We start from the raw sequence: 17747 nt of genomic DNA on the forward strand, positions 1-17747 counted from the left end.
GGAGGGGTCCCTCACTAGCCCCGCCCCTCACCACCCTCATTTGCATAACGGCTCCTCCCCTCCCCTCGTTGCAGGGTGTCCCTTCCTAGCCTTGCCCCTCACCATCCTTATTTGCATGCTGGCCCCTCCCCTCTATTTTATGGGGGGGGGGGGCCTCATGGGAAGTGTCCCTTCCTAGACCCGCCCCTCACCATCCTTATTTGCATGCTGGCCCCTCCCCTCTATTTTATGGGGGGGGCCTCATGGGAAGTGTCCCTTCCTAGACCCGCCCCTCACCATCCTTATTTGCATGCTGGCCCCTCCCCTCTATTTTATGGGGGGTCATGGGAAGTGTCCCTTCCTAGCCCCGCCCCTCACCATCCTTATTTGCATGCTGGCCCCTCCCCTCTATTTTATGGGGGGTCATGGGAAGTGTCCCTTCCTAGCCCCGCCCCTCACCATCCTTATTTGCATGCCAGCCCCGCCCTCTGCACCTCAACCCTCGCTATCCCCGTCCCTCCCTTTCTCATTTGCATAACGGCTCCCCCCCTCCCCCTCATTGCAGGGTGTCCCTTCCTAGCCTCTCCCCTCACCCTCGTCATTTGCATGCTGGCCCCTCCCCTCCATTTTAGGGGTGGGGGTTAGCTTACTACCCCCGCCCCCTCCCTGCGTTATTTGCATGTCGGCCCCTCCCCTTCCCCTCATTGCAGGGTTTCCCCTCCTAGCCCCGCCCCTCCCTCCCTCATTTGCATGCCGGCCCCGCCCCGACGCGGTCCGTGCTGGCCGCGCGGGCTGGAGCAGGTCGTGGCGCGGTGCGGTGCGGTGCAGCGGGCGGGCGGGCGGGCGAGCGCGGATGCCGGCTCGGAGGGATGCTGCGGCCGGGCCCGCGGGAGATGCTGCCGCTGCTGCTGTGGCTGTGGCTGTGGCTGTCGGGGCGGGAAGCCGGCGCCGCTCCCGCCTCGCCGCATCCCCCTGCACCCGCAGACATCGCGCTTGGGGTGGTGAGTCGCGGGCCCCGGGGAGGGAGGGAGCCCCATCGGGTCGGGCTGGGCTGGGCTGGGCTGGGCTGGGGCTGCCCCGGGGGAGAGGGGGTGGGGCAGGGTCCCACCTGGCTGCTGAGCCCAGGCGCGCAGGTGTGGCAGCATCCCCGAGGTTGCCCAGGTGGCAGAGAGGACACGGCGGGGTCAGGCAGCGCCCTTGACCCCTGCACCCCCAGGCTCTGCGAGCGCCCGCTCCTGCCCCCGCGGCTGGATGTCACCCCGAGAGAGCGCCTGCGTCCGGCGGAGCGCACGGCCTGGGGTGATGGCTTGGAAACTTCTCTGAGGTCCCCACTTTGGCTGGTGCCAAGAGCCTCCGAAAGCGCCTCTGGGATCCCCAGTCTCCCCCCACACGGGACGTGGAAGCTCGACTCGGATGCCACCGCCTGACCTCGGGGACTGCCTGGTGGCACTGTCCTCGCCTGCACGGGGAGCCTACAAGTGACGCCAGCCTCCGCGCTTGGGACATAAAACCTTGAACGGGGCGCTTGGCGTAAAGAACAAGCTGTGTTTAAGGAGCATGGACGAGATGAGCTGCAATAAATCTCTCTCTCTCTGTGATTTCTCCCTTCCCGCGTGTGCACAGCTCCCTTAGTTGTGTGTGTGTGTGTGTGTGTGTGTGTGTGTGAACGTGTGAAGGGGGAGAGCAAAATAATTCCCTTTGGTTTTGACATCGCTGAGAGAATCGAAAAAGAATCTGAGTATAAAGGAGTCTTTGTTTGCTCCTCGTCATAAGCAGCAACAAGAGGCCAGTGCGAGGCATTTATTTCTACAGGGGTTTCTCAGGAAAATACCGGGGCGTGCAGCGGGTGCTTTGACATCCACTTCCTGAAGCAAATAAGAAATTAAAGATCTGTGATGCATTTCAATCAAGTATTTGAAAACTAGGAGGCTTGAAACCATGGTAATAGAAAGCTCTGCTAACCTTTGGAAAAATCAGATCCCTGCAACAATTCTCTGGAGTAAATGCAGCACGATGTCAACAGAGGTTTTGCATTCAAAAATGATTTTTACCCCTCTGTAAATTGTGGCTTTCCAAGTGGAAAAGGCAGGGAATTAAGGGTGCAGCGAGGTGGTACGCTCCTCTCCAGCACTGCTAGGGGGCTGTTTAAAATAAAACAGTGCTACCAGACCAAATTAAAGTTCAACAACACCAAAGAGGACTATAATTCAAAGGCAGGTTTTGGCAGAGTCCTGCCAGAGCAGTATAATATTGTACGATCCTCCAAATTTCATTACTGCTAAAATATCCTGCCCAGCTCATCAATCTAGGTTGATTACTAATGTTTTTATTATTCTCCATTAGCTCTCCTAGCAAAGGCAGCATAAAATACAGCAGATGGAATGAAATGTGACTTGAAATTGCCCTTGCGTGTGCATAGATTGTTGTTTGAAATTAACACTTATCATTTTGACCTGCCTCCCCCACACTTTTTTTTTTTTTTTTTAAGCTATAACATGCTAAAAGACTGTGTCGGATGTAGAGTCTAAAGCACCGTTTGTAGGCGTGTATAATAGTGTTTTCAAATTGCATCTTTTACGGTGGTGAGGCTCTGAGATTGTCTGGGAGCAGAAAAAAATAAAAAACTTTGTGTGATAGTAATAACCAGGGAGCAAGACTTCTGCTGGTTTCGACGAGCTTGAAATCAGGTTGCAAAGCAAGTCTGCCGTCCAGTCTTGTTGTCTGTGAAGGCCAGTTTGGTGGAATCTGTATGCCAAGGAAGTTGAGCTAGAGACTTTTTTGAAAACCTGCTGTTTTAAAAATTAGGAGCCTGCTGTTACAATCCAGCTACTGGTACTTGGGCTGTGTTATCATCTGCTACAGATGTAGGAAAGTCTTTGCTGAGGCTGTGCGCTGGGAAAAGCTGCGAGTTGAGTTAGGGCAAAAACACCCTTGCCTTTTCAGCCGCTTGGTGCCCAAAGGGTTCTCCTGTTGAGGGTATGCCATGCAGGGCAGCGCAGTGTCCAGACTGGCAGTGAGGGCTGCTGCAGCCACGCTGCTGTCACTGGTGTGCATGTAAGGGTTTTGCTCCAGGAAGTCAGAGAACGTGCGAGTCTTGGCAAAGTTTTGCACGAGGGTTGTGTCGGGAAAACAGCTCGGACTCTGGAGCCGTCTGATCACGTCCCAGAGGTTGCATCTAGGATGCTGGGTGCCTGCACCTGGGCCATTGTCCTAGGGAAAGAGTGTTCTCTCTTTGCTTTGTATTCACAGTGTCATCTCATGTTGTTTCCAGCGGATTTGTTCCAAGGGAACCAGAAGCATTTGCATTCATTGACCGAGGCTGTTGACCAAGCCTTTCTCCCCTTCTGCTCCCCCCTGCCCCAAAAGTGTCTTTGTTCCTATGGCAGGCAGGACCGCTACTGCCTTTGTCGCTGCTTCTCTGCTGAATGCAGGCAGCATTTGATAGAGCCCCTTAATGCTCTTCCATCCAGCCAGGCTCTAATGGGCAAATCGGGAGCAGACACGTAGGGCTTTCTTTGCTCGTGATCAAGCTGGTGGCGGGGAGGGGGGTAGGAGTTCCTATAGGGGAGAAGGCTAAGCAGCCTTCTGTGTGCTGCATTCTTCAGGCAGACAAGGTTCTTTGGGTAAATGCGATCTCTTTTATTAAACCGACTAAGTAGCTGGAAAAATGTGTTCTTTGCAAGCTTTCGGGTACAAACACCCTTTGCATTCCTCTGGCGCTCTCTCTTCAAAGTCAGGTGCACTTGAATGCCTGGGAAAGGGGCTGGAGGGTTTCGTCTCTGAAAGGACGACTGTCTGCGGAGCCGGTCAGGCAGACAGCACAGTGGCAGCGTTCCTGTTGCTGCCAATGTCAGACAGTCGCGTTCTGCCGCCGTACTCGTCCGCAGCCGCCGACGCTATTCAACCCTTCCTTTGCCGAGCTGCTCTGTCCCAGGCTGCCTCCCAGCCCAGACACGCTTTGCCATCCCGCTGCATTCAGATGCCTGTGATAGGCTGCCATGTCTCCATGGCACATTTGTTTTATGAGCCAAAGCTTGAGATAATTAGTCAATTCAAAGAGAAATCCAGCCCTGGATAGAAATAGGCTTTCGCTGCTATCAAAGGAACCCAGCATCCTCCTAACGTCTTGTTGCTGCTAATGGGGAAAGTAAAAATCAGTCACGTCAGCCAGAGCTCCGTTCTTGCAATGGCAAATCTTTGAGTCCTGAACAAACCCCAGAATAGATCCCAAGACAATAGTGCATTCAGCCTCACGGCACATAGATAAGGAGCTGAGCCCAGCCTCCCAACTATTCTAACTTCTGTTTCTCTTTTAATAAGGAATATTGGCTATTTTGGGTTTCAGGTATTTTTTCCAAGCGTGCTAAGTTCCTATGTAGAAATACATTGTTGGCTATATTTTAAGATACCTCTTGAAGACAAGGTACAATGCAACCTAAATTGCCTTGACAAGAGGCTGGCTGGAAGCCTTCAAACAGACAGGGCTCCTGTGAAAGCATTTAATCCGGTATTAAAACTCTGGCTGGTGAGAACTGCTACTTCCTTTTCAGATCTGAGAGCAGCAGGCCTCCTGATACAGTAATGCAATTTAGCCCTGTGCTCTGTTGCTATTGTGGGCCCAGGCATTTGAATTACTGGTGATAGTTAAGCTAAATTACTTGCTCTGATGAGACTCTGCTTTTAGGGATGGTTCTGAGCCAGGACATGAAGCTGTGATGATGGAAGTCTTCCAATATCTCTGGTGAAGGGATCCAAGGGGGTGTTTATTAGATGTAGCTTTCCCCTATCCTTGCCCTTCTTTATTGTTGGTGTTGAGCCAGGAGTGTGAAAGGCTAGGGGGCTACTTTTTCCAGGTGAGCAAGAAGTGGGATAAAGAGGGATAAACCCTTATAAAGCGGGGTTCAAGGCAGTCCCTGTTGGCATGACTTAAATGCAGAAGAGCAGTGGAAGAGGGCTGGATTAAGAAAAGGGGTAACCAGGAGGGTAAGAAGCTGTTTGCTAAAATAAGCCCATGACTCTTTTCAACCCACACTTTGCCATTAATTCATGCTCTGTTCTTCCCCTCTGTTCATCCCACGCTCATTTATGCGTGTGTCATTTGTACCGCTTTATGCCTCACTTCTGAATCTGTCCCTTGGGAGCCTTGGAACCACAGCTTTAACACCCTGACAGAGCTGATCTAGTGTTTTGTTTTGGGTTTTTATTTAACCGAGGCAGATAATTGAGCTCCATTCAGTTTTAAGTGCATGGCTCTTGGGTAAGCCTTTACAAAGCAACATGGGCTGGGATTTGTCTGGGCTTTGTTGGCCCAAAGTTTCCTTCCTTTTGCTGCTGCTGACTTCGTTATAGTTGGGCATAGATGGGTACTAACTTCTCCTCAAGAGAGTAGTGATAGTCCAGGATGGAAGTTGCTATACCCACATAGGCTGCTATTCTAATTAGAAAACCAGCTCCTTGTCATTTGCAGCCACTAAATTATACTTTCACTGGGGAGAGTGACTATATAAAATACAGCATCTTCTTACTCAGCAGATCCCCACCGCCTGTTGTCAGAGACAGATCTACTGACTTCGGTGCCCAGGATAAGATTTTACTGCAGAGCTATCGCAGCGCAGAGAGACTTCTGTAGCATCTTGCATAACATCCACAGAATGGCTCACATGGGTCCAGTTAATTACTGCTATACCAGCTCATTTAAGGACCCAAGTGTGACATGGGTGTCACTGAGGACAGTTGTAAAGCGATAGGGTTGTACAGGTGTGACTGATGCCCTAATTTGATATTCTGCAGATGTATTATTACAGGTGAAGATGCACAAGACATCGTGCATCATCAATAAGATTGCTTCCTCGTTCCCAACCCCTCTCACCAACCTGCTCCAGGGAATGGGGTTGCCCAGGTCTCATGAAGGGCAGAGTTGGACCCACAAAGCCTTCCCTACTTTTTGTGCTTTAAGAAATGGAAAAGACCCAGCATGGCTCTCAAATTCCCGATTGACTCCATAAGGCTGATTGTAGGGGGGTGGGAAATCTTCCTTGAAAATCAAGCACAGCTGGTGCATGAGACACAGCAAATCAGGGATGCCATGGTATCCTTTTTTTTTTTTTTTTTCAGATTAACATCCCTTTCTAGAGCAGATCTGTACTTGAGAGCAGAGGCATTGGAATAACAGAAAATAACCCGAGGTCTGACATGAGTTGTTTTCCTAGAAACACTTTCTTTAATCAAGATTACTTTAAATGGGTAGATTGCAGACTTTCAGCAGCTCTTCCTGACTTGCGCATGCGCATCTGCGAGCGTGTTCTTTGCCCCAGATTTTTATGAGGATTGTCTGTGATCTCTGGTTCCGAGAATTAAGAGATTTGATGTTACATAAAGAAAAACTCACATACAGGGCTGAGTAGAAGAAACCGTAGAGTCGAGCAGATTTGGAGAGTTGTAAAGGAAACCATGGGAAATTGCATGGGATGGCTTTCTGCTTAGGTAAAAGACCTCAGATGAAGCAAATACAGAGATTCACCAAAGAACAATGTCTTCATGTGAGACTCAGGCTGTTTGATTAGCCATCATGGTTTAGTGTAAAAGAACTGGATTGGATCTGAGGAATTCTCAAATTGGGATAAACTGAGTGTACAGAGAATAATTATTGTGGAAACTCCAGAGATGATCTATAGCTTGTGGTGAGAACAGCGGGTGGCAGTATATTTATTCCATGTTACTTTTAAGAGCGTTTCTGCTTGGTGGCTGCCCGTGGCAGGGCTGAGTACCTTAGATTGGATGACATACTATTTCATCCTGACAATATTGATCTTTCGGGTACACGAAAGCAATTTTGCGGATGTCACGGGCCTGCACTGGAAGGTGATGTACACGTTTGATTTGTATCATCTTGTCATGTAAACAAACCCAAAATGACATTTCCTTTTTGTATAACTCATCGCTGTTGGAGAACGCCCGACAGACCGCTCTGTCCATGACATTGCATGCTCAATTTTTTTACAGTTCAACAAGACCACCTACGTCTAGGAGTGAGAGAAACCAGTTGCCTTATGAAATGAGTTGTGGGTTGGGTTCATGTAGCTGGCTGGCAGTAGTAGCTTTCCTGGGAGGAGGTGAGTGAAGAGTTTCTGCTTTGTGGTCAGCAAAAAATCTCCTGGTTTTTACTGGTGGACAGAATCCTCTGCAGCTGGAATGAACTTCGTTCATGTGGGGGCCTGGCAAGCCAGAAAAGACTGGGCTGCCTGAGTGCCATTTGAACACCATTGCAGTGGTCTTCATTGCAAGAGAAATGAAGGGATACGCTTTCCTGCTCCATAAGAGTCGGGTACAAAGGAGCCAAAGCACACAACATAAGGAGGATAAAGGATCCTGGCTTGCCTCAATGTCAAGGGGAGTTGCATGTCCTGAGGCCCATCAGGATTTTCCCCATGCTGTGTTTGGAGTTGGGGGGCGAGTGGAGTTTAATCTCTCAAGGGCTGGCAGAGCACACCCTATGCGCAAATCGGGTAGCTGTGACTTCTTTCTATCAGTAAGAAGAGAAATGATTGCTTTCCAGCTAGTCTGTGTCAGGTGCTTGTATAGTGAGCCCTTGGGAAATTCGCTTATGTGGGGGAGAAGGCAGTATTCAGGACCTACTGCCAGCCTCTGAGATACTGACTGCATTTCGGGGAGGTTCAGGTCTGGTAGGAGAGCAGCATTTGGTCCAGATTGATCAGGTTCACTCGTTACTTGCTGGGCATTAAGTTGGGGACTCTGAATGGGATAAAGTGGGGGAGAAGAATTGGGGGGAGGAGGGGGGATGTGTAGGGTGCAGGGAACACATGAAACTTCTTTTAACAAAAGGTCCTACCTATTTTGATCTGATAAAGTTTGGCCCTGAATGGGCGGCTCCAGATCCCTCCAGACACCATCGCTCATAACGAATGGGGCTGTACCGCTTGCTCTCAGATTTGCAGGCAGGTCTGCCAGTGTACACATTTTTAAAGGCCTCTCTATCTAAGTGAGATACAAAACTGTGGCACTGCCTGTTTCTGGGGTTCCCTGATCTCTTTTAGTCTGGGCAGGGGTGTTGATGCCAGTGTCTTAGCTGGGCAACAATTTGGAAGATTCCAGTGTCACCCCAGAGCCTGGGACATTTGTCCTAAAGTGTTGCATGGGCTTCTGCACATGCTTAAACAGCTATCATCATGGATAGTGAGTTCCTGAACCTATCTAGTCATTGAGGAGCTTTGGGCTCCTTCAGGGGAAAGGAGTTATGGAGGTGTGTATTTTTGTTATGATTTGTTCCATTATCGCCCCTAGAAGCCCCAGTCGTGAGCCAGGATCCTACTGTACTAGGTCAAAGAGGTGATCAAAGATCATGATGAGGTATGGATCCCAGCCAAGATCTAAATACTGATGAGGCTTGGGGGCATTTGGATTATCATTTCATGGTTCAGGGCCATCTCTTGATTGTGACGTAACCATCAACCACAAATTGTAGCCCTTCCTGATGGCTGCAGCCCTAATGGTGTGTGTGACCCAACTTGAGTCCTTGAGTTGACTTCCTAGCACTTGTGGCAGCTGAGCACAATTTTTGGCTCTGCCCATGAGTGGCTCAGAAGTTGGTTGGACCCTGGTTTGAGCAGACTGGGGGTTGCTCCTGAGTGGTTAGTAAAGATAGTGATATGCTCCCCAGGGGCTGTGCCTTCTGTAAAGAGGCTGGGGCAAAGTTGCGTGCCCCTACTGCAGAGCAATAGGATTGTCATCCCCTTGTGATGTCTGTTTTTTTCCTTCTCCTTTCAGACTCTTTGCTTCCCTTCGGCACGGTAGCTTGCAGCATGGCATCCGACAGGGCCACCCAAGAAGCGCGCTTGCTTCTTTGATAAATTCCCGGCATTAAAATGGCTTTTATTTCATTTGTTTGTTCTCCGTTTTGCTGCCGTTCTGTGAATCCCCCGCTGCTCTGCATCATTCCGTACAGTCTAAACCATCGCAGCCTTCGTGTTGCTGATGCATTGGGCTTGTGAAAGGCAGCTCCCTAGTCAACTCGCAGATCTTTCTACAACTTGCTTTGTGTATAAACACAGCCAAAGAGGTTGGTGGGTTTGGCTTTTATTAATTGCCCAATATTCTCCTGTCAGGCCTCACTCTTGGTATTTCTAGAAAGCTAGAGGCTGACATCAGCCTAGCATTGCCATACCTGCACCAGAAGATGCAAGACCCCAGTTCTTCCTCTTGGTGTAGATGCATGTCACAGTTGTGCAGAAGAATGATTAACCTGGCTGCCAACATTTTTTCCCCCCAACTATTTAAGTTGGTCTAATAAAAGATATCAGATTCACCCAACGACCTTTGTCTGCCTGTGTCCTTAGACCGACACGGCTACAATCTACACCCCTGAAACACTGTTGAGGCATTTCTGGTATCGGTGTCACTTCCTTTGGCGTGTAAACTCCATTAATGTCCTACAGAGTCTAGGTGGTCTAAATAAACCGTATGGGAGTTCCCACACAATATTGGTAAAGAAGCGGCCTCATGGGAAGAACTGCTTTCTTTCCGACTGCCTCTGTTAAAGGAGTCCACACGTGGAAATCCAAAGCCTCATGCCTTTCCAAACCTGATATCCTGAGCAGCAAGATTGTGACCAACTAGGGTGCTCAAGAGAACAAGAAGAATGACTGAGTTGACAAATTGCACACCTCATTCGATATGAAGCCCAGGTTCTGAGTACATAACCGCATTTCCCAGCAGGTCTTAACGGCCTCGCAGTGAAGCGTGCCTGGTTCAGCGCACGGTTCATTTCGTCGTTAGACAGAAACGTCATCCCCAAAGCCCTAGCGTAACTGGACAGCATCACCAGCATTTGCACCCGTCAGCCACCCCCGTTTGGCTGGAAAGCTTTCAATATGCCTCATTCCCTTGACCCCAGTGAGAAGATCGTTACCGTTCATTGTGTATTTAGGCTATTAAAGGATCGCAACTAGGCAAAGTAAAGCCCCAGATGAGATGCTGTTACTGTACAAGCACTTTTCAGCATTATGTATCTGGGCAATTAAGACCCATTCTTGCCTGCCTTCAAAATCACAGCAGTGCCTAGCTTGCAGCTTGGAACAATGGTTTAGGTTTCTTTTTTTAAGTTGCTGTATAAGTGATACAAATCAGTGTGTGTTAGCTGGCTCCAGTTAAGAAGTCCATGCTTCTCTGAGGCAACCAGGCTGCCCTCGGTTCCTGAGTTTCTATGATTACAAGTGAAGTTAATGAGAATGATGGGCACTCAGTGTCTCTGGAAGTCAGGTCTCTTCCCCTCTTTACCTGTTAAGGAAAAATGTGCTCTGGGTTAGGACTTTATGCCAAGTTTATGTTGGGGGAGAACTTTCTTTTGCAGATGATTTCTAAACACCCAAGAAGAGGCATTAGAAATGGAAACAGTGACCTCACTGCAAAAGTGGTGGCAGGAATTATCCTGCTGCTGTGAGGAATATGCCACGGCCAATTCTTCTCACACAGCAACAAGGAAATGAGCAGGAAAAGAGGCTGCTTCAGCTGAACAGCTCCGGGTCCCTTCATCTCAAGTGAGCTCAAGAAACCAATATTATAAACGACATCACTTTTCACAGCACTGAGCCCTGCTCTCCATGGCGCCGTAACGGAGCAAAGCCGGTGATACGCTGTGAGCCGCGCGGGTCATTCCCACGGGAGGTTCCATCGTGTGTGTCGTCCCCTGGCTCCGTGTGTGTGTCGGTGTGTGTCCATGTGTGCCTTTCTGATAACTCCTGCCTTTTGTTGGCAGTGCCTTCAAGCTGAAGTGCTGGGAAACACTTGTCTACACCCTGGCATCTGTCACCTTTCGCACGTCGCACTGCAAGCGCTGTGCTTGAGCTGCCTGGCTTGGTGGCGGGGCTAGGAGGAGGGACCCCTTTGCGCTTTTGCCCTTCGGGCTGTGCAGAGGTGTGTGTCAAAGGTCAGTGGATTCGCATGTTCGTGAGTGAGGTGCCGTAGCTGGAAAGCTGAGCTTGCTGGCACACCCGGGCGGTGTGGGCTCTGCAGTAGGGCACTCTCCGAGGGCAGGGTAGGCCTTGTCTTTGAGAAGTTCACAGAAAGGGAGGCATGTAGCCTTGTGATATAGCAGCATCCCTATTGTATGGCACCGGTGAGCACCTGCATGCTATTGTCCAATTGATTATCGAGCGTGGACCAGGATTAAACCAGCTGTTTTTCCTCTCTGTGCATGAGAATGTGAGCCTTGTGTCAATCGGTGTGAGCCATTAGCATCCCTGTGGCACGTAAGCTGCCTCTGTCAGCAAGCCATCTCTTTTGTGCCCCCTCCACTGCTTGCCCATTATTTGTGGGCTGTGTCTCACCAGGCCCATATCTCTTCCTAGTCTCGCCTGCTCCAGAAGTCAGTGTTATAGTTATTGTCCCCTCTCGCCTTCCTCTTTCAGTGGCTGAGAATGCAGTAAATAAGCAGAGGCTGCGGGGCCACTTGTCTTCCCAGGCTTGGCCCGTCAACTTTGTCATAACTCTTTGCCAGGGGTGCAGAGGTTCTTCCTGGACCCGTCAGTCCATTGCAGAGGAAGCCGTTTCCCCAGAGGAGCCATTCTGCCTGCCTCTCTGCTTTGTATGGATGCTCTCGAAAATAGCATCTGGAACTGGCAAGAGTTTGTGCCTCGTGGCTGGACCACGCGCTGGGATTCTCTGCAAGGCGATATCGCAGAAGCTGCAATTTAACCTGGTAATCATGTTTTACACTTCTGCCTCTAATGCAGTAGCTCCCAGAGATTCAATCAAAGCTCAAGACTCCATTATACAAGGCCCTCTAAGTGCATACAAGGGAAAGGCTGTTCCTTTCTCAGAGAGCTTACCGTCTCTGCAGGGGAGAAACTGCCTGGCATACCTGTTCTGGAGTAAGGATTTAGTCTGGTTTAACTTCTCTGTACTGATACCCTTTTGCAGCATACAAGTTGTTTCCTGGTGGGATAATTAATGGCTTTGTGAGCAAAGTTAATTCTTTCAGAACAAAGTTTGTTTGTCCCCCCCTCCCCCCCCCACACACACACAATTGTGCCCACCCATTGAGTTGTTATGGAATAGCGATGCCAGGCAGTTTTTCTCTGTAGCTGAGGCCTTCACTTTAGGACCCTGTTTTAACCACAGCTTCTTCTTTCAAGCACATAAAGCCACAAATAGGAACCTGCTTATGTGCCTATTGCATTCATAACTCCAGGGCATTCCTTTCACTCACACACTGGTGCTGCTGTACCCTGCTACTCTATCATAGGTGTGCCTGGCTCTGTCTGTGATATTTTCATACCCAGGTTGTTCTCACTGCAGCTGTGTACACTTAGATTTCTCTTGGGGGAGCGAAGATTTGTCAAATAAGCAAAGCGACCACTCTAGCAGAGAATCCATTAAACTCCTCTGATGCCGTTTCATTTCTTTGTGCGCCTCTAAATTCCTGTGCACGTTTCTTGCGGAGATGGTGGAAGGATGGCCTGATGGGGTGGTGGTTGGGGACCGGGTGCAGTTCCCTGCTCTACCTCAAGTCTTGGGCCACTTAATTAGTACTTTTTTTTTTTTTTTTGTGCCTTTTGGTTCCCAAGTAGCAAAATGAGGACGATAGCATTTCCCTGCCTCGGAGGGGCTCGATGAGGCTGAACGCATCAGCGATTTGGAGGCACTGAGATGCAATGGTAGCAGGGCCAGACCTCCAGGGCTCGGCAATTGTTTTGTCCTCAGAGCTTGGTTCAGGCTGTGAGGAGAGACTTTCTGTTGATTCTCCTTTTTGGTCTTCCATTAGTGGGAGTTGCTGTGGGGAAGCATGCGTTCGTGCCTGGGGAGACAGAACGTGGTGTACCTTTTCCCGGGAGATAATTGCATTCTAATGCAGTGAATTGCTTTTAAAAGAAGCAGCACATTAACCCCCAAAATACAGGTATTAAGGAAGGAGGGTGATTTTTGATTCATTTAAAATGAATCTTGAATGGTTTTGCATCAGCCTCAAAGTATGTGTGTAAAGCAGGTGGGGGAGGGAACCTGATAATCTTCCTATCCTTAGGACCTGCGGATTGAATGTCTATTGATGTTATGATGGTGCCCTCTTGTGGAACTAGGACATCGGATAAGCTAATTCCTCATGTGTTGCTTCATTAATGATCTATAATCTCTGCCTCCAAGCCAGGAAGTTCGTTACTGTTTTATGTCGAAGAACCTGTCACTATAACTCAAGCGGGAGAAGCACTTTGGGTAATGAGAGTGCAGCCTCTGTTTACCGAATGCGAACAGTCTCCCCCTTTTGTTACTGGGCAGCCAGGGTGGGATGGGAAAATTGCATTCCTTCCCCTGCGCTCTGGTAGGTGTCCAGCGCTCCCATCTTGCAGCACCTCCAAATATAGCAAGACAATATTGTGTGTGCCGGTGGGAAGAACTGTCGGGGAGTGTAACGAGAGGCTGTGATGAGGACAGGGATGCTGCATTGTCCTTTTAAAGGCTAATTTTATCTACACCCTGGGAATGTTTTACCCAATTTGTTTTATGCAAGGTGAGAGAAAGGGGACGAGCAAGGATCTGGAGCTGGGGGGGGACGCTGTGTTCACATACCACCTCTGACACAGATGTTTTCTGTCACCTTGGGCAAGTCACTAAATCTCTCTTAAAAATGGATAGCAAACCTTAGCTGACGGGGGTTGTTCAGCCTAATTAGGTGATGTTTGTAAAAGGCTGGGTGAGGGCTAAGAATGGTTATTTATTGCTGTATGGTGATCCCAGAGGTAGCAAATCACTGCGGTAGCAGCAATCTTGGATCTGCTCTGTGGCTGTGTATCCTGGTGCCAGAGCTGCAGAGTTAGTAGCTCTACTCCACTGTCAGGGCTAATCATTTCCATGCAGACCCAATTATCTCTCCTCTGTAGTTCGGGGGCTCCGCCTGCCCTTCTGGGAAGTGCCAAGCCAACCTTTTGGCCTGCTCTTGAGAGCGCTGCCTGGAGTCATTGAGCCGGAGTAAGTGGTCAGCCCAGAGCAAGGTTCTTCCGATTCACCAGCATCTAGCCCCTGTTGTCACTCTGTGAAAGCTGCTGCAGTGCTTTTTGCAAGTGCAAAGCACTCTGATTAATAGCTGGTGTAGAAGGAAACCTTCTGGTGACAAGATAGCTTCTGACCCTGAAAACCAGCCGGCTTCAAATCCCAGGCAGATCTGGTGGGCAGAAATAGCGCAGTTCCTCAGGGGAAATGCTGCCCACGCTCCCAGCCACCCCCACAAGCCTCGTATCGTCTTTTTTCTTCCAAAGTCCCTCCTTCCCATTGGTACCTGAGGAAAACACCTCACCCTTAATCTGATCCTTTATCTCCCGCCTCTGCTTCAGCAGCATTCGGCTCCGGGAGTGTGCTAGCCTTGCTGTCTTCATAAACACCCATCCCCAGGAGTTGAATCCTGCCAGCATTAAAGGGCTGATGTCTCTTGTCTAGCAGGTCCCCTTGTACAGCTCCCATTTAATACGTGCATCTCTTCTTCCTAGAAAAAAATAGCACCGTGTTTCGGTCTTTATAGAGTTTTAGGTATTGGGTGAGTGTCTGCTTCTTCCTACAGATTCACCAGTGGCTCTTCCCAGTTCTCTTCTGGGAGGCGGGTATCATAAACCGAGGGTGAAGGGCTGTGTCCTTCTGGGTGGCAGCTTCGGGGACAACACAGCCATGTTGCTGAGAAGGAAAGGGTGGTTGGTGGGACTACAAAGTCCTGGCTTCAGTTTCTGGCACTGTGGGCTCCTATAGACGTGCAGCAAGGCTGCCCCAGCATGCTGTAAATCCAACGCGTTGGAGCAGACTCGGTTAATCACGGAAACGTGTATCAGCATCCCCCTGCTGAAAAATGGTGGCGGGGTGCTTTGAACTAAAGCTGGCTCGATGAGCTTTAGTTCAAAGCGGCGCGTCACTGGAAAATGCTGATACACTTGATGCTCAGGTGCTTTTAATTAGCTTGGCTCGCCAATTAAAGCACCACTGCCTCCCAGAGCATGTCTATAAATGCCCTGTGTGATTAGGGATGAGTTGCTGGCTCTCTTTCCATCTTAGATCTCCATCTCTAAAATGGGGCCTAATAGTATCTCCTGTATCCATGCTTTTCCATGGCAGGTCTGTAGTCTGTATGGCACTGTGCACCGTCAGGGTACCATCGGTACCCTGCTATCGCACTATCGGGCCGTTGGTACCAGGGCACCTCCTAATAACTCCGTGACATGGAAAAGAGCTGCTGTTGGTATCTGAAGCAGAGAACAATAAAGTGACTTGCCCAGTGTCACTCAGGGACTCTGTGTCGGAGCTGGGGTCTCCTGTGTCCCAGGGCCTAGCCACTAGGTCAACCTTCTTCCTTAAGAGGCCTGACCAGGGTTAAAGCTGTAGCAGAAACAATTTAATATTGTAAAGCCCTTTAAAATCCGGCTCGTGGTGAAATGACTCACTTGACTGCTCCAGCAGATAGGAGGTGGCACTCCATTGGGAGACTAAGCCTCATTGCACCAGCAGTTGCCAGGACAATAGGAAGAAATATATACTTAGTGCACTCTCCTCCAGTGGTAGCCTTGAAATCTTAAAGGAAAACTAATTTGCAGCGATGTCCTAGCAAATTGGGTGGGGAGGCAATGAGGAGCTGGAAGCAACTGGGCTGGCAGCTGGGGACAGGGAAGGAATGGTATACAATAGCCAGCAGGGAGTGCGAGGCTCAACCCTAGCCCATCTGTGTGACGGGAGGAGGTGCATCCATCGTGTGTGGGTGACACACCGGTCCCTTGGTCGGGACGTGAACTGAAGTGCAGGCAGAGAGTGGCACCGAGATGAGATCTGCTACGTTTGCAAAAAGTGGGCAACTTTATAATAAAGAAGAGTGACCAACTGCAGCCGTGCCTGTAAGACTGAAGTAATAATAACAGAGAGAGAGGCAGGTGGAGAGAAATGTGCCAGCAGTAGCACCTGGCCCTCCAAAGGGACAGGCAGGCAAAATGTAAGCAAGAGGATGGTACAGCTTGATTGAACTTAATGTAGCAATTGCAGTCCCTCAGCCTGTGGGCCACTTCTCCATGTCATCCTGAAGAAGGGACCTAATTCCCTGAAGATCACGTACACTTTAGGAACAAAATTGCTTCCTCTGTGACCTTATCATCAAGGATATGCTCCAGCTACCTGGAGAGGATGTTTTAAAAAAACAAAACAAAAAAATCCACAAAACAACCAAAAAAAACCCCTTTTCTGTTGGAACTGAGCAAAAGAGATGTCAGATTTATCGCTCCTTGCCCAGGCTTCATTTCCCTTGGGCTAGTGTTAGGCCAGGATCTGGCTGCTGGCTCCATATTTCACTAGCTACTTTCCAATGTGTAGTTTTTAGAGGGGCAGTGGAAAAACAGGACGATTGCCTTGGAGGTTGTTTCTTTCTGATCTTAGTGGGATCTCAAAGCAGTGCTTATTGTAGCTTGGCTCTGAGCCGCACCTCTTCAGGGGATGCCACGTGGTGGAAACAAAGGTGACTGTGATCTGTATCATTGGGGGCCAAGCTCTTTGGCAGGAGTACCATGAATTATCTCTGCACCCTCCCCAAGTGCCACTCCAATCTCCTTCTCTTACTCTGCTTTTTGTTTCCTGTCCTTGCTTCTACCCTGCTCTGCTTTCTGCTCCTTCCCCTCTGCCAGTGTGTTGCCTGTCCCCTCCCTGATCTGCCATGTGCCACACACAGAGGCTGCCCATGCTACTTGTGACACTTGTGCTGCAGGATGGTATCATGCAGAATCCCCCAGTGAGATCAGGAACTGGGTGTAGTGCAAACATAGCATGAGAGACGGCCCCTGACCCAAAGTGCTAACAGTCTAAACAGGTCAGATGGAGAAAGGTTGAGAGAAGCAACAGAGGCTACCTTTCAACTCCCTGGATCGCAGGAGTTCAAAGCAGCCCCAGGTACCATGCTTGTTTTACAGCAGCCTCCATAATTTCTCTGTGCAACCACCTCTGAACTGAACCTCAAAGGAAATGAGCTGGCTTATGTATCAAGTGGTAGATCATCGTCGGCTCCATGTACTCTTGGATCCACCATATAGTCTTGGATCCACCTGTGCTAGGGCACAGAGAATGGGTGGACCCAAGTGTCCGTAATGCCATAATGGTAAGACAAAAGGCAGTGCACAGGTGTGGACCAACTTTGGGCTCCAAATCCCTTATTAATGAGGAGGATGTAAGAGTCTTGAGGCAACCTCAACAGAAATGTGAATTCATTTTGTTAGAGAGTCTTCGGCATGGGCGACTGGAGGGAGTCTGGGGGGGCACCAGATTGCCAACAGGGGTCCCCCAGCGGCCGATCGCTGAGCCAGTGGCAAAACCAGAAGTGCAATTCTGGTTTCGCGGCTGGCGCTTCCAGGGGCTGCATGGCCGATCTTAGGGGATGCATGTGCACTCGTGTGCACCCCCTATGCATCGCCAATGGGCTTCGGGGACAGGAGAAGCTGATCTGCGGAGTTTTTTTTCTAGGTGTTAATAGTGGGTGGGATGGAGAGAAGTCAGCCTTGCATGTGCTCAAGTTTGTACAGCTGGCAGCCAGAAGAAAAAGCAGGGAGTTTTGCTTAGAAATGGAGCAGCTTTGATTTCAAGTTTTCTGCGAGCTGATACTTGCAGGATGCCTATAGCTGTTGTGTTGGAGTTGATACCTATGACTTGTATGATGGGCCAGGTCCAAAGTCTGTGGCAATTAAGAGAGACTCCCGTTGACTTTAGGGGCTTAGGTAGGAGTGCAAGTGTCAGTCTGAGTTCAAAGAACT

The 17747-nt window shown here is 49.6% G+C and overlaps 1 protein-coding gene across 2 annotated transcripts in view; it reads left to right on the forward strand.

The window, feature by feature from the left end:
• Window positions 1-766: 766 nt before the first annotated feature.
• Window positions 767-17747, forward strand: part of MMP17 (matrix metallopeptidase 17) — a 123388-nt gene continuing 106407 nt past the window's right edge. The window contains exon 1 of one of the 2 annotated variants that reach the window (XM_059713439.1): window positions 767-980. In XM_059713439.1, coding sequence (XP_059569422.1) covers window positions 833-980 — 148 coding nt within the window. In that variant the 5' untranslated portion in view covers window positions 767-832. The remainder of the gene's footprint in view (window positions 981-17747) is intronic. The other variant, XM_014598423.3, reaches the window with a different exon arrangement.

This window comes from Alligator mississippiensis, chromosome 10 (assembly GCF_030867095.1).
Source record: "Alligator mississippiensis isolate rAllMis1 chromosome 10, rAllMis1, whole genome shotgun sequence".
NCBI classification, from domain to species: Eukaryota; Metazoa; Chordata; order Crocodylia; family Alligatoridae; genus Alligator; species Alligator mississippiensis.